The sequence below is a fragment of the Salarias fasciatus genome, chromosome 10 (assembly GCF_902148845.1).
Source record: "Salarias fasciatus chromosome 10, fSalaFa1.1, whole genome shotgun sequence".
Lineage (NCBI taxonomy): Eukaryota > Metazoa > Chordata > Actinopteri > Blenniiformes > Blenniidae > Salarias > Salarias fasciatus.
The window spans coordinates 2,856,858-2,882,242 of NC_043754.1; the positions used below are offsets into that span (position 1 = coordinate 2,856,858).

The 25,385-nt window shown below is 46.4% G+C and overlaps 2 protein-coding genes across 2 annotated transcripts; both read left to right on the plus strand.

The window, feature by feature from the left end:
* The first annotated feature begins 2,064 nt into the window (after positions 1-2,064).
* slc8a2a (solute carrier family 8 member 2a) lies at positions 2,065-12,211 on the plus strand. Its single transcript, XM_030100754.1, has 11 exons — positions 2,065-2,400; positions 2,548-2,685; positions 2,860-3,087; positions 3,386-3,664; positions 6,469-6,903; positions 7,622-7,983; positions 8,743-8,846; positions 10,557-10,669; positions 11,183-11,282; positions 11,447-11,719; positions 11,835-12,211. The coding sequence occupies exons 1-11, from the start codon at positions 2,065-2,067 to the stop codon at positions 12,209-12,211; spliced, it is 2,745 nt and encodes a 914-aa protein (XP_029956614.1).
* Positions 12,212-15,554: 3,343 nt separating this feature from the next.
* On the plus strand, positions 15,555-24,445 carry hnrnpl (heterogeneous nuclear ribonucleoprotein L). The gene is made up of 14 exons (XM_030100825.1): positions 15,555-15,695; positions 16,137-16,255; positions 17,263-17,500; positions 17,589-17,674; positions 18,047-18,143; positions 18,234-18,306; positions 21,901-21,936; positions 22,197-22,265; positions 22,342-22,592; positions 22,763-22,884; positions 22,994-23,195; positions 23,276-23,333; positions 23,496-23,591; positions 24,387-24,445. The coding sequence occupies exons 1-14, from the start codon at positions 15,612-15,614 to the stop codon at positions 24,443-24,445; spliced, it is 1,590 nt and encodes a 529-aa protein (XP_029956685.1). The 5' UTR covers positions 15,555-15,611.
* The last annotated feature ends 940 nt before the right edge of the window (positions 24,446-25,385 follow it).

Genomic DNA, 25,385 nt, shown 5'->3' on the forward strand with positions numbered 1-25,385 from the left:
GCGTCATGTGGTTTTTAGTTTGTTGAGATTCTGAAGAGTGTGTGTCTCCTTTCAGAGGGCAGCAGGAAAAACAGGAGATGTCTTTTCAGAATACACACGCCCTTCATTTGTACTCGGTCAGTGTAAATGTCTCTTAAAGGGGAACGGTCGTTTTTACAATCTGGACCTTATTTCACATTCGTCACAACAACATTTACTCACCCGTTTGACTTTCGTGTGATTTGCAGTTGGTTCGGAGATAATTAGATGCTCCCATATCCATATAACGGCAGCGGGCGGGGCACCGACATGCAGCCGTTACAGACGCTCTTTTCTCTTATGTTTGTTGTGGGGTGGTAGATACATGTAAATTTATCAAGTCAGCATCACTTAGCGCTATTGGGAAGTCTGTAAAACGGCTAGATTGAGCAACTCTCCGGGAGCGCTGAAGTGATGACGTCATCACTCTGCGCCGTGGCGCACATTCATTCTGTTTGTTTACATGGAAGTAGCGTCTCTGCTCTGCAGTCACACCACGGCATCTCGATCGGCTTTTTTAGTCAGTCAGAGTTTATTTTCAGCTGGTTGTAACTTTGGTACAATGGTTCCAGTGTGCATATATCCTGGCTGTGAAAGTGAAATGACCAGCTGGACGTCACTGAGCTCACAGGCTCCCACTTCGTGACCTGGATTTATTAGGAGGACAGGTCGAGGTAACGTGATGCTAATAATATTCATTTTTTTCTTTACTCATGTCTAGAGTTGGCTAGAATGTTATAAACTTGTTCCTACTCCTTTTGAGCAACAGTGTACAGAATATTTTACTGTTTATGTACAACTCTTGTCATTGACAGATATACTTGTATCATCCTCTGTTGTTGCTCAAATGAACTAAACAGTAAACATCCCAGCCTCTAGACATTAGTAAAGAAAAAAATGAATATTATTAGCATCACGTTACCTCGACCTGTCCTCCTCCTGCAGCCGCTGGAATGGCATTCTTTTTGAGATTCATTCTCTGGATCTTCTGGCCTTCATTTCTTTCCTGAACTGGGAAGAAGTCCTCAGATGTGAAGTGGGCACTCCACACCCGATAATCCAAATGTGGTAAAGTTTGAACTTTGATGCTGGGGTCCGTGTTGAGCGCTATTAGCCATAGCTTCAATAAATCCCGGTCACGAAGTGGGAGCCTGTGAGCTCAGTGACGTCCAGCTGGTCATTTTACTTTCACAGCCAGGATATATGCACACTCGAACCATTGTACCAAAGTTACAACCAGCTGAATCTGACTGACTAAAAAAAGCCGATCGAGATGCCGTGGTGTGACTGCAGAGCAGAGACGCTACTTCCATGTAAACAAACAGAATGAATGTGCGCCGCGGCGCAGTGTGATGACATCATCACTTCAGCGCTCCCGGAGAGTAGCTCAATCTAGCCGTTTACAGACTTACCAATAGCGCTAAGTGATGCTGACTTAATAAATTTACATGTATCTACCACCCCACAACAAACATAAGAGAAAAGAGCGTCTGTAACGGCTGCATGTCGGTGCCCCGCCCGCTGCCGTTATATGGATATGGGAGCATCTAATTATCTCCGAACCAACTGCAAATCACACGAAAGTCAAACGGGTGAGTAAATGTTGTTGTGACGAATGTGAAATAAGGTCCAGATTGGAAAAATTACCGTTCCCCTTTAAAGCGTAGTTGTTTCGTTGTAATGTGCTCTGCCACCCTCACCACCTGCTGCAAGTCCCTCCTGTTTTGCACACAGTGCTGACTCTCCATGTCTGATCAGTAGATTTAATCAACAGTTTGTTGAAAGTTGTGCTGCCTTGATCTTTCTATGGAGAACAGCACCACGAGTATACGTAGAACTGAGGTCAAACTTAAGGGCATCACAAGTCTTTTAAGCAGTTGTGCTTTTATATATTTTTATTCTGATTAGAATGAAGCTAAATAACCTTTTTTACTTAATCTTTTCAATCTTTTTTGATATTATGAGATATCTTTTTTTTTTTTTTTTGCTTTTCTAGGAGTGTCTCCATCTGTTGGTTCCCAAACCCCCTCCGGCCTCGGGGACACCATGGGACCCCTCCCCATCCAGCTGTCCCCTCTCCTCCTGCTGCTCCTCCTGTTCCAGCCCTGCGCCTCCTTACGGCCCCAGCTGGTGGAGCGAGCCTCCACCCCCGAGCAGCCTCAGTCCTCTGGAAACGCCTCGGTGTCCGGGAAGCTGAAGTGTGCCGGCGATGTGGTGTGTAAACCGGGCATCCTGCTGCCGGTGTGGCTCCCTCTCAACCCCCCGGTGGGGGAGCAGGCGGGGAGGGCTGTCGTCTACTTCCTCTGTCTCATGTACATCTTTCTGGGCGTGTCCATCATCGCAGACCGCTTCATGGCATCCATAGAAGTAATCACCTCTCAGGTATTATTAGTGATTTCACTTTCATTCTGTTTGTTAGGTTAGGTTTTAACTCTACTAACTTCAGCTGACATGAGAAACAGTGACCACATTTAAAAGCTTTGCATAGAGTTGGTTCAGTGGCTGCAGCCATCTTTGATGCGGTTGCAGGAGAAAGAGGTGACCATCACCAAACCCAATGGCGAGACGACGGTCGCCACCGTGCGAATCTGGAACGAGACGGTGTCCAACCTCACCCTCATGGCCCTGGGCTCCTCTGCACCTGAGATCCTGCTGTCTGTTATAGAGGTATAAATACATCCCACAGTCCACCAACACCTCGACACATCGGTCCAATATGAACTGAAGCAATGCTCATTTTCTGACCAGTCGTGCTGGAGTTTCCGTGGGTTTCAGTTACACCGCTGTTGGAGGAGTTGTCTCTTCGCCTGACCTTTTCTGAACACTGTTTGCCTCTGACAGGTGTGCGGACACAACTTTGATGCCGGCGAGCTCGGCCCGGGCACCATCGTGGGCAGCGCCGCCTTCAATATGCTGGTGATAATTGGCCTGTGTGTGAGTGTGATCCCAGAGGGAGAGTCCCGCAAAATCAAGCACCTGCGAGTGTTTTTCATCACGGCTTTCTGGAGTATTTTCGCCTACATTTGGCTCTACCTCATACTGGCCGTCATCTCACCTGGGATTGTTGAGGTGCGTTTCCCAGTGTAAACAACCAATTGCAGAAATCCGACTATCCCTCTGGTTATTCTGGAGTGATAGGAAGGGAATTTACACTTTTGGCTCTAGTTCACACTATATAGATTATCTTTTTCTTTAAGTTCTGCTTTTCAACTCGTGCTAGATGGAGGCTTTTATCTTGAAACCCAAATTAAAATACAATCTTATTCTTTATGAACATGCAACAAAAATCAACAAAGTACCAATCTATGAAGGCTTTTATATGCTCCTGTCCAATAAGTCGCGCTGACTGTTGTGTGTGTGTGAGCAGGTGTGGGAGGCCGTGGTCACGCTGCTCTACTTTCCCGTGTGCGTCATGCTGGCGTGGATCGCCGACCGTCGCCTGCTCTTCTACAAATACATGCACAAGCGTTACCGGGCCGACAAGCGGCACGGCATCGTGGTGGAAATGGAAGGAGACCTGGCGCCCAAAGGCATCGACGTGATCATGGACGGAAAGCTGTCAGACGGCGCTTCCTGTGCCGGAAACTCGGCCGGCGTGACGGTCTCTGTGCAGACAGGAAACGAACTGGATCAGAACAAAGAGGAGGTGAGAGAAGCGGCAGGGTTTTTTAGAACTTCTTTGTCATGATTTATACTTTATTTTTTGCTGTCCAAAAGTTTAGTGGTTGGATCTGTCAACTCCACTTGAGAGCTTTTCTATGTGGAGTTTGCATGTTCTTCCTATGTGTGTGTATTTTTGTATTTCTTCCCATAGTCAAAAACAAAGTTTGAGGTTATTGTGGTGACTCCTGTCTAAACTTAGAGGGGTTACCATTCATCATTTATCACTGGTCGAGGCTGCCAGTGCACCAGCAATGCCTGATGGAGTCTTAAGTTGACTATAGTTCCTCAAAATTCTGGAAAAGGAATGAATTTCGCAAAGAGCGACATCGATAAAGAACAGCAGGTGGTCCTGGATCCCTACTGAGAAGTTTTATAAACATGGATCAAAGAGAAGAAGAATTCATTAGTGGCTGAATGTCCCTCCACATCTGTTTTCTTCCTAAAGGCAGATCAATGAGTGAATCACAGTAATGAGGCTCGTTCATGTTGCAGACTTTTTTGCGCCTTTAAATGTAACTCATGGTTTTCAGTGGTGTGATAACTCAGAACAGCACCGCACATATTCTTTAAACTTCAAATACTTCACATATAGGTCTTAATGTTTTTTTTTTCTCTCTGCTGGATGCATATTTCTCAAGCTGTTTTGTGGAAAATAACTTACTTTTTTAAACTAAACAAAGCCCAAAAAAAAAAAAAAAACAATTGTGAAGAGAATGGTTCTGCTGTTGTGGGTCAGTCCTGTCAGGACCACTGCTGGCTGGAATGGTTTGACGACTCTGAAGCAGTCTAATGGGAATCAGAGAGGAATGTTGTGTTTTGTAGTTGTAGTGAGGCGCAGTCACAGCTGGAGCTGAAAGGCAGAAGTGCAGACAGCGGGAGTCTGAGCAGCAGGAGCTTTTCTACAAACTTTTGACATGTGAAACATACATTTTTAGACTTTCTGAAATGAGAGTTTCCAGTTTTTGTACTTGTCTTTGAATGAACATTTCATGGCACACTTGGAAGATGATTGCGTGTTTCTGATTTCATGCAGAAAAGACTTTCAGAAGATGCTTTTTGAGCTCAGTCGATGTTTATTTTCTCGTCCGGACACATGCACAGTTCAGACTTGGCTCTGGACTGTAACTGTCAACACAGTGCAGGATGAGACCTGCAGAGCCCCAGAGAACAGCTTCATTTATGTTTTTATTATTGTCGGTTTCAGTGTGTGTTACATGCAAGAGCTGGGCCATGTGACTCCACAGAGCAGAATAATTCACTGACTGTAGACCTGATCTAATCTTCAGATTAAAAACAGCTGAAATAGTTAAATATTAACTATTAATATTAATAGTTGAAGGAAAAGGCAAAAGGAAAAGAAGAGAAAAAAACATTTTAAAAAGAAGAAAGGGAAAAAGAAAAAAGGAAAGAAAGGAAAAGGTGAAAACAGTAAAAATGGAAAAAGAAGAAAAAATCGGAAAAAAACAGGAAAAAGGGAAAAGAAATCAAAGGAAAAATAAAAAAAATAATAAAAATTGCGAGTATTACTAAAACATTTCAAACCACTGAAAAACAGCAACTATCAACACCTAAAGAGGCTGAAATGTCAAAGGTTTATTAAATGATTAAAGGGGCTGTATCATGCTTTTTTAGCTAGTCCAAACCCTAGAAATGGCATTAACATGGTAATAGTTTATTTTTGGCGCAAAGGAAAAGTCATTTTGTGTGAAATAAAAAGATTTTCTGGGGCTAATTCTGAAACCCGGAAGAGAAAACGCTCTGTTTCACTGAAAATCCTGCCTCTCCCCCTGTGGACTTTGACTGACAGCTACTTCAACCAATCGGCGCTTCAAAACAAACACCCTGGCTAGCTTTAGCTCTTTAGCTCTAGCTTCTCTACACGCAAAGACACGGGAAAACGTCTTTTCCTGTGAGAAACTCACCAAGTGCAGACCCTCCAGACCCTCCAGACCCTCCAGACCCTCCAGACCCTCCAGACCCTTCAGACCCTCCAGACCCTTCAGACCCTCCAGACCCTCCAGACCCTCCAGACCCTCCAGACCCTCCAGACCCTCCAGACCCTCCAGACCCTCCAGACCCTCCAGACCCTTCAGACCCTCCAGACCCTCCAGACCCTTCAGACCCTTCAGACCCTTCAGACTCTTGCTCTTGCTTGACTGTTGCTTTCAGACGATGGTTAAAGTTTATATCCGTAATCGGAGTTACAAAAAGCAGCAACACTGATTGCCGAGGGCCTGCGGGAGGGGGGGTCAGGGGAGCCATCTTCACCGTGTGACGTGAACGTGGGAAACAGAGCGTTTTCACGGTGCGGGAGGGGCTGCCTCTCTGAGCAGCAGAAACACCAGGAAAGCTCAAACACGCAGGCACGAAGGAAAAAAATGCTTTGGGGGTGTTTTTGGTGAGTACATAACTATATAACAAGGTTAAAACATACAAAAAGTGAATTTTGCATGATACAGCCGATTTAAAGCACAAAAATCCACGGAAAGAAACCTTTTAGGGCACCAACAGCTTAAAATGTAATAAAATATATCTAAATTGTAGCTGTGACACTTCATTAATGTAACCTTACCTTCTTTTTTTTATATGTTTAGCAACATTTTGTATGTGTCTTTTTCTTTATTTTAGATCATTAGCATGCTTTATGGCTCCAGACAAATTTTATCTGGTGGAAAATCATGGAAACGGCTGCTCTGGTCATGACGGTTACAGATACCTGCTGTACATAAACGTCCTCATCGGACCTTCATGTAGTGTGATGTAGTGTCCATGTCTCCTCTCTGGCAGGTCGTCCGCATCCTCAAAGACCTGAAGGAGAAGTACCCGGACAAAGACCTGGACCAGCTGATCGAGATGGCCAACTACTCCGCCCTGGTGCACCAGAAGAAGAGCCGCGCCTTTTACCGCGTCCAGGCCACGCGCATGATGATCGGCGCCGGGAACATCCTGAGGAAGCACGCGGCGGAGCACACGCGGCGCGCGGCGGAGCGGGACGAGGACAGGGCCACCTGCTCGCACATCTGCTTCGAGAGCGCTCAGTACCAGTGCACGGAGAACTGCGGCTCCCTGACGCTGGGGGTCGTCCTGGACGGCGGCACGGGCCACAACACCTTCTATGTGGACTACTGCACAGAGAACGGTTCTGCCAACGCCGGCGCCGACTACGAGTTCGCAAAGGGAACCCTGGTGTTCAAACCCGGGGAGAAGCGCAAAGAGATTAAGGTGAGGAAGGTCTGAAAGGTTAGCTTTTAAATGTATAAAAGCAAGAGAAGATTCATCTAGCCATCTGATTGTAAGATGATCTTTCCTCCTCAAAAACACCTACAGTGGGTGTACTTTATTTTATTGATTATTTTATCGAAGTCGTTGGCTCTCAAGCCTTTTCTTTCGAACTCCCACTGATGCCCTCTCTGATCTCTTATTCAAAAAAATATATGACAGTGAAGCTGAAAACACTAAAATCAGCAGAAGGTTTAAATGTTCCCTTCCCTCGCTTCTTCTGCCACACGGTTTGTGGAACCCAGTTTGAAATCATTGAAAGGGTCAAAGTTTTCAGAAAAACTTTTGGGGAAACGTGGAAATATAGGACTTTCGATGTGCCCACAAAAAAAGCAGAAGAAACAGATATATTTTCATTTTTTATTTTTTGGCTTCTTCTCGAGTCAAATGCGAAATAAAATAGAAGGTTCTATTTTTAACCTTTACTGGGAATCAAAAATGTCAGATTTCAAGTATAAATTCCCAAATTAAATCTTGCTGCAGTAATGATGCCAATGAGTTCAGTGAATGTCCAAAGATTTCTAATTTCACTTTCCTGTTGAACCTGTTTCTCTGCCAGATGAGCAGACATTGGTCTCTCTGTGCAGCATCATCCCTGAATGACTGGATGAAAGGTTGAGAAGTTGAGGCGAATGTTGAGTCCATGTCTCTGCGCTCCCAGGTGGGCATCCTGGACGACGACATCTTCGAGGAGGACGAGCATTTCTTCGTGCGTCTCCAGAACCTGAGGTTAGAGGAGGGCGGGGCCGAAGGGACGGGAACCCCCCCCGCGGGGAGACTGGCGGAGCCGCTGCTGGCCACCGTCACCATCCTGGACGACGACCACGCCGGCATCTTCACCTTCGGCGAGCAGGCGCTGCGAGTGCGGGAGAGCACGGGCACGCTCTCGGTGAGCGTGGTGAGGAACTCGGGCTCCAGGGGCACGGTGGCCGTGCCCTACCACACCGAAGACGGCAGTGCCAAGGCGGGGGTGGACTACGAGGAGAGCAGAGGGGAGCTGGAGTTCACCAATGAGCAGACCAGGTGAGGCCTTGTGTGTCCTTCACACCGATATCGTCCGCGGTCATTAGGGCTCTTAGGAAAGAGGCATCTGAACCTCACTGAAACATGACTGCCGGGCGCCGGTCACCCGCTCGGAGCGCATGCGGTCCTTTTAGACGGAATTACCTGACGACTTGACACCCAGAGATAATCCCATGTGCCGATCGGGTGTGGGAACCTCCAGTAAACCAACAGATCCTGTTCACATTAAAGTTTCAGCTGGTATAAGCTGTTTGCACGTGGACTAATAGAACACTTAGTGAGAGACTCTGTTATGTAACGTGGTCCATCGATTGCTTCACAGGTGACGGTTTGCACAAGTAATGGATGGAAAGTTATGTGACTGGTAGATGTCTTTTTTTGTTGTTTTTTCTGTGGTGTTTCGCTTGGTGTTTTTTCTGACTTTTAGATGTCAGAAAGTCACAGTTGGGTTCCATCAATGAGCTGTACAGACATTGATTAGCTGGGCGTTAGCGCTGAGTTCACTGACGTCTCTCTGGCACACTGAAACATAAGGACACACTATGTTTAGATCTAAATTATTCAAAGGTTCATAGTGATTAATTATTGAAGTCGCTTCAATTGGCGATGTGATTTAGATACGATGGGGAATGTTTAAGGCGTCACGTGTCGCATGATTTATCAGCGCACAATTCTTCTGTTAAAGCAATAAATGTGTGCGTGTATGTGTGTGTGTGTGTGTGTGTGTGTGTGTGTGTGTGTGTGTGTGTGTGTCTCCAGTCAGACATTACAAGTGCGCATTATCAACGTGGCGGAGTACGAGAAGCAGGAGAACTTCTTCATCGTGCTGGAGGATCCCAAGTGGCTGAAGCGCGGCATCTCTGGTGAGTGTGGAGGGAGTTTATGCTTCACTGCACCTCGGAGCGTTTCATCTTCTTTAATCACCGCTTTTTGGCATAAATGTTGGATGGATTTCACTTATTTAGAGTGTTTTCACCAAGAACACATTAGCTCGGGGACAGAATTGGAGAGATCAAACCCAACAACCCACTTTACCACCGGAACCTTTCCAGACGTTTGCCTGACCCGAGGAAGAGACGTCTTTCTTAATGAAAACTCTGAGCTTCACGTCCAGCAGAATGATGTGTCTCTCCATGTTTTGTGAGCTTGGATCCTCAGAGCAGGCAATGCTAGAATCTTCAAAGCGATCAATCGAAGTCTGATGATGACAAGCGACTCGTGCGACACGAGGCAGGATGCAGATTACGGCGGCCATTCACTGCTGGCTCTGTTACACCGCCGGCAGCCCGGAATGAGTTTAGTGTCATTTAACGGCCTGCTCCTCTAACCTCAATGTGTCAGAAGGAAGGAGCAGGAACCGCAGATCAGTTACACCACTTTGTAATGTACAGTAATTCATTTCAGTAGGTCAGGACGCAAATACAGGGCAGCAGTGAGAGCACAGCGAAGGGAAGGGGGATCGCTTTTCCTCCTGCTTTTCACTGTCAGGAAGGAAAAATAGTGTGATTATGTTGAATTGATTTGTCATTATCTGTCTGTCTTCACAGCTCTGCTGCTAAACCAGGGTAAGACTGAGTGATGGTTTGACTGTGCAGCATTTTGCTGTTTGGGAAACAAACATTAGCGACAAACTTAAGTGATGTTTGATTTTGATTCAGAATTAAAGACAGCTTGACTTTTTCCTCTTTTTTTAAAGTGCTTGTAAATGATCTTCATTTTTACTATTTCCTCACCTCTGATCATTGTTTCACTTCTTTGTTCAAAACAAAACACCAAGACAGAAACAGCTGACCTTTTCCTGCTCACGTTGTTTCAGCCTCTCATCCTGTGTGTAAAAACTATAAATAAATTGTTGCACATTAATTATTTTATCAGCTTTTATATCATGAATAACTTACGGAAATAAATGACTAATATACTCTAAGGCATGTATTTTCCATTCCTGGGTGTTTTGCTGCAGGAATGTTTACCAGGTGCAGCGGCTCAGGTTGGGGTTAGGTAGGATTCAGGTTGTTCCCGGGGTCAAAGTTCTCAGGGTGGGGCCTCGCTGTCACCGGGGAAGAGCCTGCTGGACGGTCAGTACCACCTCAGAGGATGGAGCTCGGTTTCTGCCGGGGTCACCGGACGTGCGCTGCTGACCGGGACACCCGCGTCGGGGGCAGGATGAGGTGGCCTCCAGGGGGGGCTGCAGGAGGGTCAGACCCCTGCTGGGATCCGGGTCAAGTTCATTAGTTTTCAGGGAATGGAGACAGAAACGTTTCAAACAAGACCTTTTACATTTCAACTCATCCTAAACTCTTTTGAACAAACTCTTTAACAAAGTCTGACACCCTTTAATCAGACCTTCATGAAACACTTTGTCAACTGAGATCAGGAAAAAGTCTTCTCAACAATTCCGCAGTATGGAAACAAGACTCTGTAAATGCTGCACAGCACCTTCAGTTTCTGCAGTGAAAGCATGGGATGCCGAGACGCTTTAAAGCTGGGCTTTTTGCCTTGATTGAGACTGTGTGTGTGTCTGTGTGTGCAAATTAGAAATGATATGATGATGAAGAGTGTGTCGTCCTTCACAGGTAACCCCACTCCGGAGGAGGAAGAGGCGAGGAGGATCTCCGAGATGGGCAAACCCATTCTGGGAGAGCACAGCAGGCTGGAGGTCATCATCGAGGAGTCCTGTGAATTCAAGGTGTGTGAGCGGGAGATGATCCACCAGCAGGGAACTTTAGCATTTCAATTAATGCTGTGGAATGTGTTGTTTTTGTGTGTTATAACCACCTGGTACTCCCTCATGCCTCAGACTCCCAACGGAGTGTTAGACCAGGTAAACCTTCTCACTGCATGGTGCATGTGTTGGAAATGAGGTTTGGACTAAATGACGACTATAGTTTTATTCCTTTTACTGCTTTTTTCCTACTTTACTTATAATGTATGACACACTCTGAGATGTTGAGCCGCGTGCAAAACATCATCTTGAAACTCTAAAAAGACGTCTTGTCTCCGGTGACAGCGGGATTTTGATTTCCAAGAAGAAGATATTTGAGTAGTAGAAACTTTGACCAGACACTCAAAGTAAACAGACACTCAAACCAAGGTTTCGAGATCTGCAGATGGAGATGTGAATCCTTTCTGTTGTGTGCCCACGCTTGTGAGCTCTGCCTGCTTCTGCCTCGTGTCTGAGCGCTGTGCTCTGCTGCTACAGAGTACCGTGGACAAACTCATCAAGGACACCAATCTGGCCGGGGTGCTCGGCACGCACTCGTGGAGAGAGCAGTTCATCGAGGCGGTCACCGTCAGTGCAGGTCAGTGGACGCTCCCAGCAGCCCTTGCAGTCATGTACAGATAGATGGAGGCGACACCAACGGCTTAATGCTCTTCATTACCTGATTATATCCTGATTACTTCCAATAAGTCTTTTCAGACTGTGATTATTTTGTAGCGATATCAATCTGTCTTTTCCCGACAGGTGATGGAGATGAGGAGGAAGGCCAGGAGCCGCGGCCGCCCAACTGCTTCGACTACTTCATGCACATACTGTGTGTTTTCTGGAAGGTTCTGTTTGCTTGCGTCCCGCCCACCGAGTACTGGAACGGCTGGGCGTGCTTCATCGTGTCAATCTGCGTCATCGGCTTCCTGACGGCCATCATCGGAGACCTGGCTTCTCACTTCGGCTGCACCGTAGGCCTGAGAGACACGGTCACCGCCGTGGTCTTCGTGGCTCTGGGGACGTCCCTGCCGGGTTAGTGGTGTTTGAGTTTGAAGATATGTCTCACGTGTTGCGCCTTGTCCCCCCCCGGTGTGTGTCCACACTTCATGTTGAATCCCCTGAATTACTCGGTTGCATTTTGTTTCAGACACCTTTGCCAGTAAAGTGGCGGCCACGCAGGACCAGTACGCAGACGCCTGCATCGGAAACGTGACGGGAAGCAACGCCGTCAACGTGTTCCTGGGGATCGGGGTGGCCTGGTCCGTGGCCGCCGTGTACTGGGAGGTCAAAGGGCAGGTCTTCCGCGTTGATCCCGGCTCGTTGGCCTTCTCCGTCACGCTCTTCACCATCTTCGCCTTCTTCAGCATGGGGGTGCTGATGCTGCGCCGCCGGCCGTCGATAGGCGGGGAGCTCGGGGGTCCGCGGGTCCACAAGATCCTAACCTCGCTGATCTTCTTCGGACTCTGGTTCCTCTACATCCTCTTCTCCAGCTTAGAGGCCTATTGCCATATTCAAGGCTTCTGAGAGTTCAGCTGGGAAGAGAAGACGATCAGCTGGACGGTTCGCCCACGGAGAAGACCTGTCACCACTTGATACCTGCTGCCATGCTTCATAAAGACACACACACACACACACACAGATGTGTGTGTCACATCCACTGCAGGACTCCTCCTCTGACAGCACCGGTCCTGAACTAAACTGAGGAGTTCTGCTCGGCGTGTCGTCTGGGTTTCTGCTTGGTGCCTGATGACCTCTAACCTGGATTTCAACTTCTGTGTTGTTTCACCTCACTCATTGAGACAGGTCCGAATAAACACATTAGACTCACACAGGTCAGCAACTGAGTGGAAAACACACCGAAACATTGCTTTGACGTATGAAAACATCACCAGAGATCACCATTTCGCCTCTCAGTGGAAAGGTCAGGTGATTTTTGTATGTGAGGACACATCTGTGTGTCTTCAAGTTAACATCATCAAGAGAAGAAGCTTTTGTTCTCGTAGAAAATTGACATTTAGTGTTGTTTCCCCTTGCGTTGGTTTTATAAATGGAGTCATAGTTGTATAATTTGCTTTTTTACTGACAGAACGTGGACAAGAACATCAGGAACATATTTCTGAGTCCTCGGCTTGTGAGCTCAGGAGGGTTTTAGGTCAGGGTTGTCTTACATTTTCTACGTTTCACCAAATTTCTCACAACATAATGTTAAAATCACATTTTTTTTTTCAAATACGGGGCATCTGTGGCTCGGTTGGTAGAGCAAGTTGTCTCTCAGTTAGAGGGTAAAGGTTCAATTCCCTATCAAATGTCAAGTTAGCAAGATGAGCAAGGCACTGAACCTCAAGCTGCTCCTGATGGATGAACTGAGCACCTTTCATGACACCCGCCTCTGTGTGAATATTATCAACAATGTAAAGCACTTTAGGGACTTCTGCCGTGGAAAACAAATGAAATCCATCATTTCTTTTAGGATGAAAAAAATCAACTACAATCAATATTTTCAGAATTGACTCATCCCTCCTGGCAGAACAAGAAATGTAAAAATTTGGAATTGTTATTTAAAAGTTATCACTGTAATTTTACTAGTCCAGCTCAGGCAAATGAATAGCAGTATTAAGCCAATAAAATAAAATGCCTTCCACTGCTCTCGCCCCAGCAACCTTTGCTTTGAGAAAAGTAGGAACAGAGAATGAATGGAAGTGGAAAAAGTAATTTCATTACCACCTGTACAGCTACATGTCGAAAAGAAGACGTCTGTACAGCTACATGTCAGTATTTAGCTGATGCACTTTTAAATCAACTGGGTTTTTCTGGATAAATCTCAGTTCGGTGTGCACATCTGGATTTTTCAAAGGCAAGCATGCACTGCACTTTTCAAGTCCAAAAACATATTTGCAATTTCTGAACATTTAATTGATTATCTTTGAATCATTTAAGCTGTCCTTTAACTGTAGTTATTATTATTATTGTTATTATTATTATTATTATTATTATTATTATTATTATTATTATTATTATTGTCTTTTGGAAATTTAAAGTGTCCACTATTTGACTGAAATAAGCTTGATTTTAGGATTTGTGGATATTTCCCTGCTTTCATTAACCCCTCTGCCTTGACAACCTCACAGCATGATGCTGCCACCCCCATGCGTTAAAGTTGTGACGGTGTGTATGTGGTGTCGTACAGTGTTTGGTGTCCCCTTAAAGAAACCCTTTCTCATCTCAGCTGTTGAGGATTCATCAGATTAATCACAGGAGTGTGTTTCCCGCCACCATCACTCTTCTTTTTTTTTTTTTTTTTTATATCTACACATGGATCTTATTCCTGTTGTGTCTCAAAGACAGACTTGACTGAACTCCACTGGATGTTTAATGACTTTCACATTTCTTTTATCCTCTTTCTTTTTCCTTTTAGTGGCTTTTTTTTTTTTTTTCAAACAAAGGTACTCATGTTTTTTGGCCTTTATAATGTATTGTAGTAGGAATACTCAAGAAGCACACACAGCAGTCTTTATACTACAGTCACAACCTGTGATTGGACTGTAAGCAGTCAGATTAAGCTACAATCTGATTTAAACTTTGACATGTAGCATCTGATCAGATTGGGATTGAAGTTATTGTCATATCAGAGGCGGCTTAACTCTGTATGATCAAATCAGTCATTGTAAACGGAGCATCTGATTGCTTCTTGGTTTGTGTTCGCAGCGAGCAGGACACATCCTAATGCTCTCGGGTGACTCGACCACTCCAGTTACAGTAAATGAGCTGAACATTCATGCACAGGTTATTTTGTAGACATCTGTTTTACTATGACATTCATTATTATCATTAACATTATTAAACAATTCTTTTACAAAATGATGTTTCCATTGATAAAAGTATAAAACCTTCAAAAGTGTGAATTCTCCCTTGGAAACTGAACTCTGAGTTGTTCATGGACCTTTGTGATTTGAGTGGAGCTTCTCCAGCCAATCAGAAGCAAGTTTGTCTTTGTGTGAAAACACTGTAACACAAAAAGTGTTTCCCTGTCCCTTTTCTGTGACACAAAGATTCATGTAACACACTGCACACGCTGCACCCACTGACTCGAAACTGTCACTACTGTAATGTGTAGCAGTAATGATCTTAAATGCACTTCAGCAACCCCAAAAAAGAGTGTTACAGAGAAAATGAACTTGTAACAAGCACTTGATGTCTGCCATTTAGTGTGACTGTTTGAAAGTGGTGTGTCATTCACCCCTGAAGTGTTATCCGTTTATTATCAACGGTGTAATTTAATGGTGTCTGTCTAATTTGATGTACTTGAGCTGACATTGACAAAATAATACTGTAATTTATTGAACGTTGTTGTAATTAAATGAAACTTGAACTGGATGTGTCTCATTTGGATTCAACAAGCAGACAGGTTGTTGAATGGAACATAATAAGAACCCTAAGTGTTTATTTGCTGGTTAAAACGAGCTACATTTTAGGTTCATGCATTCAATGCAAATACACGTGAATACAGCTGTATCAAAAACAGAAAACGGGAAAGCAAAAGACACTCGTTTCAGTGGTTTTTGCAAAGCAAATTTAATTTACAGCCCCTCCTCTTCACCGGAAGCACATTGTGATCGACAGCTCAAGTAACCAATAGTATCACGTGTTCTACTCTGCTGATGCATTCATGTCCTTCACGCTAAATAATCAGTCACATTTGAAACACACCTAGCAGTTTCACGTCACTAATCAAAAACATTAAAATACCAATTACAAAACTGAACCCGATGTAAAAAGATCTGACTGAATAATTACATCAATATCTGAAAAAAAGTACACAGATTCGAATGCTTCACTCCCGGTCAACCGACATGATAAAGCAGCATTGCTGTTTTCCGACGGTCATCGAACGCATCAGCTAGCCCGGCACAGGAGACAGGACAACATGGCTGCTACTGCGGGCCGCTATTACGGAGAAGGAGGTAGAGCGACAAAAAGACAGAAAACTGAGGACGGAGGAATGACCACGGTGAGGGGTTACAACGTGCATTTTGTATTCGTATGCGTTGCGTTTGAAGAACTGCAATAGGCGTTGCTTTTCCAGGGGAAGGAGTGTCGTCTGAAAACAGGGCGCAGCCTGCAGCTAGCCAGTAGCTAGGCTAACGAGCCGCGAGCTAACGACTGGTTTTATGACGTTAGGCTCAAAAGACGGTGATGTGGTGTTCCTATTCGGTCCTTGGAAACACATTATGAAATCACCTGCTGATTTAATGTCGGTGAAATGTACAATTTGTTCATTGTGCGTAAAGGGAGACGGCGCGCGCCCAAGCTAGTGCGGCGTCAGTTCCTACGCAGCTCGCGCTAATGACTCGTTAATGATCCGTTCGTCAGAGCCAGTCTGTCTCTCCATCGTCTTTACAATTGAAGTCTTTCGCTGTCCTCACGGATTCATTTTTCTGTTCTTTCACAGGAGAATTACGATGATCCTCACAAGCCTCTGCCCTCCCCGGTGGTTCACATCAGGGGCTTGGTGGACGGCATCATGGAGGCTGACCTGGTGGAGGCCCTGCAGGAGTTTGGGGCCATCAGGTAATGACATACAGCTCGAGATTAGTTTATGGTGCCTCTGCATACTTAAATGATATTCAGATGTCTTATGATTTATGTGGAATGTCTTCAAAGTATGGCTCCCCTGTTTGAATAAATACATTTAGCCAGACATGTGTAACGCTACCTTTTCAGAGAACTGGGTTGACTAGGCCAGATGCAATGTAATAACTACACACTTTAAGCAGCCTCTTTGGGTTTGTGTCACACAACAATATAGTGGTATTCTCTGCAAAGCAGTAACGAGTCAAGCTGGACGGTTTTGCAAGTGTTTTTAGATTGATCGATCAGCACAGTGGAGCAAATGCTGATTTGACTGCGTTGTGTGTATTTTATGGAGTTGGGGAAGAGTGTCACACATGCTTTGCTTCTGGCTCAGGTTGCAACATTTTTGTAAAAGCTTGGCTCCCACAAGAGCTGTTCAGCATGCATTTTTGATTTATCATCAATAAATAATACTAAAGTGTTGTCAAGGTTATTGAACTCTAAAGAAAGTCCACTCTTGTGTGGTGAGGGTGTTTTATGAATACTCGAGTTTAGTCACTGAGCATTTAGGAGCGTTTCTGGGTCCTGGTCCTCAGGAAGCTGCAACAGAATATAATCAGGTAATACCTGTTTTCTATGGCCTTCGGAGATATTCTGGTGTGTTGACCTGATTTTAGGTGCAAACACAGCTGAAGTGTTTACATTTTTAACATATCCACAGTTGTAAACATCACTCAGCCCAGTATTGTTTTCAGTTGAAATATTCTTCAACGATTCTGGTCTTTGAGCCTGCAGTTGCAGTTAGTCTATGTTGTCAGAATCTTTGATGCTTTGTGTGCTGTTCACACTAAACACAGAGGGAATCTGCTGTGTGTGTATGTGTGTGAGAGAGAGAGAGAGAGAGAGAGAGAGAGAGAGAGACGAAAGTCGATTTGAAAGTTTGATTCCGGAGCTGACAGGCTTTTAAAGACTTGGGTTGTTAAATCATCTCCTTGAATCGACAGCTATGTTGTCATGATGCCCAAGAAGCGCCAGGCTCTGGTTGAGTACGAAGACATGAACGGCTCCTGCAACGCCGTGACGTACGCCGCCGACAACCAGGTTTACATCGCAGGCCACCCCGCCTTCATCAACTACTCCACCAGTCAGAAGATCTCCCGGCCAGGAGACTCAGACGACACCCGCAGCGTCAACAACGTGCTGCTGCTCACCATCATCAACCCCATCTACCCCATCACCACGGTAACGTTCAGACAAGAAACACTCTTTAGATCAGTGATGGTAAATAGATCTGACTGTGTTGAGATTCTTTTGTGGTTTTTCTGTGCAGGATGTTCTCTACACCATCTGCAACAACTGTGGTCCCGTACAGAGGATTGTCATCTTCAGGAAGAACGGCGTTCAGGCCATGGTTGAATATCCTTTGTCATCCATCGTCGTCCTTTTCTTTCACTCTCGATGGTCTAAGTTGGAGGTGTTGAGCTCACTTCAGGGTCGGGGGGTGGGGGTGTTCAGACCACCGCTTCAGTTTGTTGCCTCATGGTGTGGCTTTGATTTTAATGTCACTTTGTCAGTAATAAAAGAGCAGTTGGTTTCAGTGTTGATATTGCAGCTACATGACAAAAGCAACTTAATCCTAGTTAGTTAGGAACAGAAGCTAATTTTATCAAGGATCTGTTTGCTTTACGTTTTCATCCTGCAGACTTTGTTCGACACTCCTGTGTTTCAGTTGTCGTGAAGCATTTGTATCATCACCTGTCAGAGCTCTCTTTAACTTGTTGCTGCCACGTTTGATTCAGTCCAAAGCGCGCAGCGGGCTAAAGCCTCTCTGAACGGGGCAGACATCTACTCTGGCTGCTGCACTCTGAAGATTGAATATGCCAAGGTGAGAGTGTCTCATTGTTTAATGAACTTTAAACCTGAACAGGAGCAGATCTAATGTAAGCATTTTTTTTTTATGTGATCCTCCCGACAGCCTCCTCGCCTGAATGTCTTTAAAAATGACCAGGACACGTGGGACTACACCAACCCCAACCTGAGTGGCCAAGGTAACACAGCCCCTCACTCCCCCTCCCTCTCTGCTCTTCCTCTTTCTCTGTCACACCGCTGGATGGACGGTCAGGGCTCTCCGCCTCCGGGGCTGCTTCCTCTGATCACAGACGGGACGGTTGCGGCGCTGTGGTCCGAGGCAGCACCCCCGCGACGCCTCTCACAGCCTCCATTCATCTCCTCACCACACAGCAGGCACAGTGTAAGGGCATGGGGAGCAACCTCAAGGGCAGCCGACCACCGTTAATGGTTCGTGCATGTGAGCAACCCAACGCACCCGTCACTGGCAGCACATGTCGGAGGTTCACACGGCCCTTTAGAGCATGTCACAGCCGCACCATCTGACATCCCTGTGTTCTGTAGGCCAGGCAACACGACACACACGAGCACCCCTGTTGGCTTTGGCTCAAACATGGTGGAGATTTTATCAGTTGGAATTAAGACGTACCGTTGTGAGACTGTTTGATGTGGCTGTGCTTAAAGGTCCCATGAAGTGCTCACTGTGCAGAACTGGTGTCTGAATGGAGTGCGAATCAGTGGGTTGGTTTAATTAAAGGGTCCATATCAGCAAGGCTGCTGTTTATTAACTAAAGGAGGGTGAAACGGGTGAAATATAGGAGATCTGACATTTCATGGGACCTTCAACACATTGTGGAGCTACAATTCCATGTGATTCTCATATACACTGTTTCACTTTACAGTTACTCTTTTTAGTGTTGGTAAACTTGTACTCAGACTCGCTGATCTTCATGTGAAAGATCAGTTAAAATGTAAGCGGCTTCCTTCACATTCTTTCTATAAACCAGCTCTTGTTCAGGGGGAACGCCCGTCCTGCGTGTTTTATGTCCCGTCGCTCTGCTTCAACACACCTCAGTCTGGTGGAGATGAGGTGTGTATCAGCATGGAGAGACCTAAAACATGCAGAACAGGATGGAAACCCTGTTTTTAACAGTGTGTTTGAAAGTCTTTACACACCAGGGGCTTCGAAATGAGCTCAAGAGGCAAAACGGTGGAAGTAGTTCATATCTAAAACAATTTGAAATTACATCTTTTTTTTTTTTTTTTTAATCAGACTAGTGAAACGACTGGTTTGCTGTAGTGTGCGCTGCAGCTGATGGTGTTGACATTAGCAGCTAGTTGTCCGGACAGTTTGGCATGTGAAGCTTTGACTTCTCAGTATCACACCAGTGTTTGACAGACTGGCAGCGCAGCTCCAAACCCTTCTGCAGGTGATGTAGAACATCTTTCTGCAATCGTATCGAACATTGTGATGCCAAATTGTGTTTCAACCTGAAACAACACAGAAAATAACATTTTCTATTAAGTGTAGAAGAATAAACAATCGTTAAAACAGGAAGACCTCGGTGTGTAAAGGCCTCACATTTCTTCTCTCCTACTTACTAAATGCTAGTGGACTCGTAGGTAATCAGATAACAAATAAGTGGACATTTGATGGTAAATTGTCTTCTCCATCACGGTAAGGTCTCGATGCAGAAGACTCGACTTGGAACTCATTTGTTAAAGTTGTCACAAACCAATGCTTTACTCTTTGCAGCAGAATCTCGGTGTTTTGTGCACAGCCAGGACAGACATGTACACGATAAAGAGTTGGGCATCATGTCGTTCTGCACGCGGTGCCGTGCTGCCTCACATCCCAGAGGTCCTCCTTGTGTCCTCACTGTGCAAACCTCACACAGGCAGACACAGCGGCTGCTGCAGCTTCACAGCAACCACAGCTCATGTAAATCAGCTCTGTGGCGCACATCGGACACAGTGGGGGCATCCAACACCGGGACACAACCTCGACTCAGCGCGTCCTTTATTCCAAGCTCATCTCCACCCTCTTTCTTCACCACCTGACACGGGGATCCATTTCATTCTTGGTGGTGGACAGAGACCACCCGTTCAGTGTGAGGGACAGAAAAACCTCCTGAACAGACACATCCGCGACATATCGTTGCGCATCTCCCACCACCTCTTCACCAGTACAGCACATCCTCATCTGCAGCGCTCCGAGGACACAACACATTGACGATGAAGGGCGTGGTCGTTGGCGGCCACGCCTCCCAGCTCTCGGGGACGCGTCCTGCCATAACACAACCACAGGAAGCAGCAGCAGAAGAGATTTCAGACACACTCAGCCTGACCAGGGGACAGATGACACCACACACTGGGGTGGTAAACAAACAAAAACACCACAAAGCGAGGCCACTGGCCCCTCCTGCCAACACGACATCACAGCGAGCTGAACATCCGAGACACGAGCCGAGCCGCCACGACAGCACATCGTCACGCGCCACGGTCCGAGTGACTGGCGGCCATTAAAGCAGACAAACGAGCAGCTCAGCACGCCAGCGCCCATTCTCACACAAGAAGGAATATCCACGGGGGGTCCCACGAAGACACAGGCATCAGACACCTATCAAGCAAACAGACAGATCACAATCCTCCCAAAGCGCTCTACACTTATGGACTCTGGTGTTCTGTTTCCCCTCTGCCTTCCTCCCCATTTCCCTCCTCTCTATGCTGTTGTGTTGTTTTCTACGTTGTTTCCTTTCCCTTTTTTCTTTTTCTTTTCTTTTTTCTTTTTTTTTTTTTTTTTTCTGCACTGGCCCATAGTGACGCCTTAACGCCTCCCGTGTGATGCAGGTTTGGCTCAGTGTGTCTGTGGACTGACTGACAGCCCGCTCTCAAACGGTGCAAATGTCCTGCTTTGTGGTCAGAGCACGGTAAGCCCGAGAACGAGCCTCTAATAACGACTTTGAAAAGCACCCAGCGGCAAGTCAAAACCCCCGGCAACAGGACGTGCGCGGACGTACTTTTCTCTCTGGTGGTGGAGATGCAAGGACAGAAGACAGGCAAGACAGAGGAGGGAGAATGAGGTGGTGGAATGAGAGCTTGGTGGGTAGCGTGCCCGCCGAAGACCGCCCCCTACCTTCCCACTGTGTCCCATGCTCCATGTGTGGTGCTGTAAGTAGACACGAATCCATCAGCCGACTTGACGCTTTAAACGCTCCAGATTAGAGACACACAGCCAAGAAATCAGCAGCATTACATCCCATCACGCCGTGTTGGGTCCCCCAACACTTCAGCTGAAGCCCGCTGACGACACACACTACCTCAGGAGTTTCCAGGCTCCTTTCACACACGGAGTTCACCACGGGGACACGATTTAACCTCCACATGTATTTTTTACACAGATTGACACGAGCCACAGAAAACTCGATGTGCAGCCACTGTAGAACATCCAGAGGTTGACGCAGAGCTTTTCGCCCGAGTGGCTGCAAAAGAAACCGTCTACATACAGTCACTGGTCTTACTTTCATATTGAAATTGAGTGAATCTGAATTGACTTTAAAGTGGTAAACCACCAGTGTTCTTTGTCACACCTGATGTTACCCTGGCTTGTAAACACTCCTAGAGCTTTTATAGATCTTGCAATAAACAAGCAGGTGCTGATAGATTTTATGCTGATTTATTTTTTCTTTTGTCCACTCTTAATGCCTTGATTGTCATGAAATGTGTTTGTAAGATGCTGCCACGTTGATCTATTTCTTTTTGGATTTGACATGTGTATATGTGTACCTGTGCAGATGCTGATGGGGATGGCAATTGGAACAGTTCACAAGGTGTGTGTTTGTACTAGGATCTAGGATGGTAAATATTGGAGTGTTTTGTTTTTAATGTTTTTAAGAAATCTCCATTATGTCACCTGTCAGGAAAGCTAAGCTAAAGGCTACAGGCTGTTTGAACACTTTAAGCCAGACGTCAGACCCCCGTGTTGCATGTCAGTCACTATCTTGACCCCTAGCATGTTGTTAGCTTGTTTGTTATCTGTGATACAGGAAGAGGCTCTTTGATGTGCAACCTGTGGTTTTTACGGTTTCAGATCCCAACGCCAACCCCAACAAGCGCCCGAGGCAGCCGGCTCTCCTGGGAGATCACCCGCCGGACTACGGTAACCGGCCGGCCGTGCGCCAGGTTGTTCCGGCGAATCCGCTCGGCACCGTCTGTAACCTCGCTCCTCTCGCCAGGTGGCCCTCAGGGCGGTTACCACGGCTACAGCGACGACAGCTACGGCCCCCCTCCTCCCCACCGCATGGGGCCGGGGATGGGGGGGCGTGGCCGGGGCAGCCAGCGCTACGGCCCGGGTTATGGACCCCCTCCTCCTGACTACGGTCCGCACGCCGACTCCCCCGTTCTCATGGTGTACGGCCTGGAGCCCTCCAAGATCAACGCCGACAAGGTCTTCAACATCTTCTGTCTCTACGGCAACGTGGAGAGGGTGAGTTTAAGATTTAACAAATTAAAGGTCAGAAGCAGAAGGAACAGTCGGTCTGTAATGCTGGTGATGGCTCTGCTGTCACTCTGATGGATCCAGTGATGGAAGTGATCAGCCAGACCGCTGTTAATGCAGCGATGATGATGATGATGAACCGGATGCTTCTTCCTCAGATCAAGTTCATGAAGAGTAAGCCTGGAGCAGCCATGGTGGAGATGGGAGACTGTTACTCTGTGGACAGGGCCATCTCTCACCTCAACAACAACTTCCTGTTTGGCCAGAAGCTCAACGTGTGGTAAGAAACTGGCGTCAAGCGCTCGTAATTTGACACCAGCCTCACCCTCAAAGTAAAAAGCCTTACTGCTTGATGAACCTTGAGACTGAGTGAAGCCGTCTCCCGGCAGTGTGTCCAAGCAGCAGGCCATCGTTCCGGGCCAGTGCTACCAGCTGGAGGACAACAGCAGCAGCTTCAAGGACTTCCACGGCTCGCGCAACAACCGCTTCACCTCCCCGGAGCAGGCGGCCAAGAACCGCATCCAGCACCCCAGCAACGTGCTGCACTTCTTCAACGCGCAGCCCGACATCACCACGGAGATGTTCAACCAGGTAGGAGGAGCCGCCGCCGGGGCCTGCCCGCCGCCTCGGGGCCCCCCCTCGCATGCTAACGCACAGCGGTTTCCTTCCAGGTGTGTGAGGAGCTCGGAATCAAGACCCCCAGCAATGTGAAGCTGTTCACTGGAAAGAGTGAGTCACCTCATTGTTTCTGCATGTCTGAAAGCAGTAAACACACACACACACACACACACACACACACACACACACACAGGAGGCAGTGTGATCTGCAGACTATCTTGGACTACACCAGCATGTTGTCTGCTTCTTCATCGTGTGTGTGTGATCCGTCAGGTGAGAGGAGTTCCTCCGGCCTGTTGGAGTGGGAGTCCATCAACGATGCCATGGAGGCTCTGGCTCTGATGAACCACTATCAGATGAAAAACCCCAGTAAGTGTGTGTGTGTGTGTGTGTGTGTGGTAGGGGTGCAGCGGATCAAGAAGCTCTCGGTTTGGGTTGGATCACTGCAGCACAGGGCTTCTGCTCTCCGGTCTGCTGTGATGTTCTGAGCTGTTCTCGTTCCTCAGCTTTCACTGGAAGTTCTCCTGTCTGTCGTCAGAGCAGCACAGGATACCTGGGAGACTTCAGCCACAGTCTTTACCTTTTCCTCCTCGTAAAGTCTTGGTACGATGGCGTCACTGAAGTTGATGCTCAACAGGACTTCATAGTGCGGCTCAGTCACATTCAGTTTGTCTTTTGAACCTTGTGATCAGTGGAGTCCGGCATCACGCCTGAACAGATTCGTCCCGGTCAGATTCTACAGTGAAGAGCTGCTGAAACACTGCAGTGATTAGAGGCTGTTGAACAACACCGGAGTGACGTGGCTTTGAATAAGTGACCACGCTGAATATAGTTCCACTCTCATACGGCGTTCTCGTGCCACAGCGCCGACTCACCGTGTTGCTTTTGTCCATAAATCTTCCACCATCACTGTATTTCACAGGGAAGCCTCAGTGCTCCCATATGTGCGATATAAATGATGGAGGCTTTGCAGGTTCTTTTGCTCTTCCGCTAAAAGTGTTGATTCAACATCCCGCCTTCACGTGACCATGCAGAACTGACCAGTCCGTGGAGAGGAATCCGTATGGATCAGCTGCGATCCGTTGCACCCCTAGTGTGTGGTGACATGAACAAGCTGTGTGTTGCTGGGCGTGTGTGTGTTGACCGTGTGCTCTCTGCCCTCAGGTGGACCGTACCCATACACACTGAAGCTGTGTTTCTCCACCACACACCACGCCAACTGAGTGGCTGCCTCTTTGTTAACGTGTGTTTGCGTAGACTCTTCCGCAGTTTCGTCACGATCCATTCAAACAGTATTGATGAAAGCTAGGAACGTTGTGCTCTAGGAAATGTTACATAAATTATCCTTTTTCTTTTTTGTTTGATTTTGCTTTAACCCTTTTTTTTTCAAATCAGTTGTTTGTTTTCTATGTTCACAACACTAGATTTTAAAACACCCTCTCCCAACTGTTGAAGTTTTGGTTTTTAAATAAAAGTGAAGACTTCTGATTTGAAGCTGTGGTCACACCAGCAGACGTCCGTTGTTCTGTCTCCTTCTTTTGTCCATCACTTGAAATAAAAGTCACTATTCTTGCCAACAGACATGCAGGCTTTTAGATTGTAAAGGTCAGAGGTGAATGACGAGGATTTAAAGCTGTTATTGGCAGTTTTCTTCCTGCAGGGTTCAGGTTGGTACTTTCTATACACAGATATTATAGTAAATTCACACTTTGAGAAGAACAAAACAGACAAACTGGACTGGGTTAAGAAAACTGAAGACCTCCCCAGGAAGGGCCAGAGCCTGGTTTGTTTTGTTTTGAGGCGGCTTCCACATCTTCCGCACTGCGCTGAAGGTCTTCTTTGGGGTGGTGGTGAGTGTGAACCTCTGCTGTTGCATGCTGGGACATCAGGCTGAGAGAGACGAGATAAGGAGCTCAACAAATTCATCAGGAAGTCCAGTGATGTGGTCTGTCTCGGAGGATCCCTGCAAAGGGTATTTGTTGTTTTCTGTTAATTTAGTCTTTTCTGCTTATTTATAGCTGTGTATAATTAAAATTGTATTATTTGATATTTAACATTTTCTATTTTTTCTGTGTGGAGTAGCTCTGTAAAATAATTTCTCTCCAGTGTTTTTTGTGTAGTTTTATTAAAAGATGGATAAACATCACAGAGTGAAACTGCACA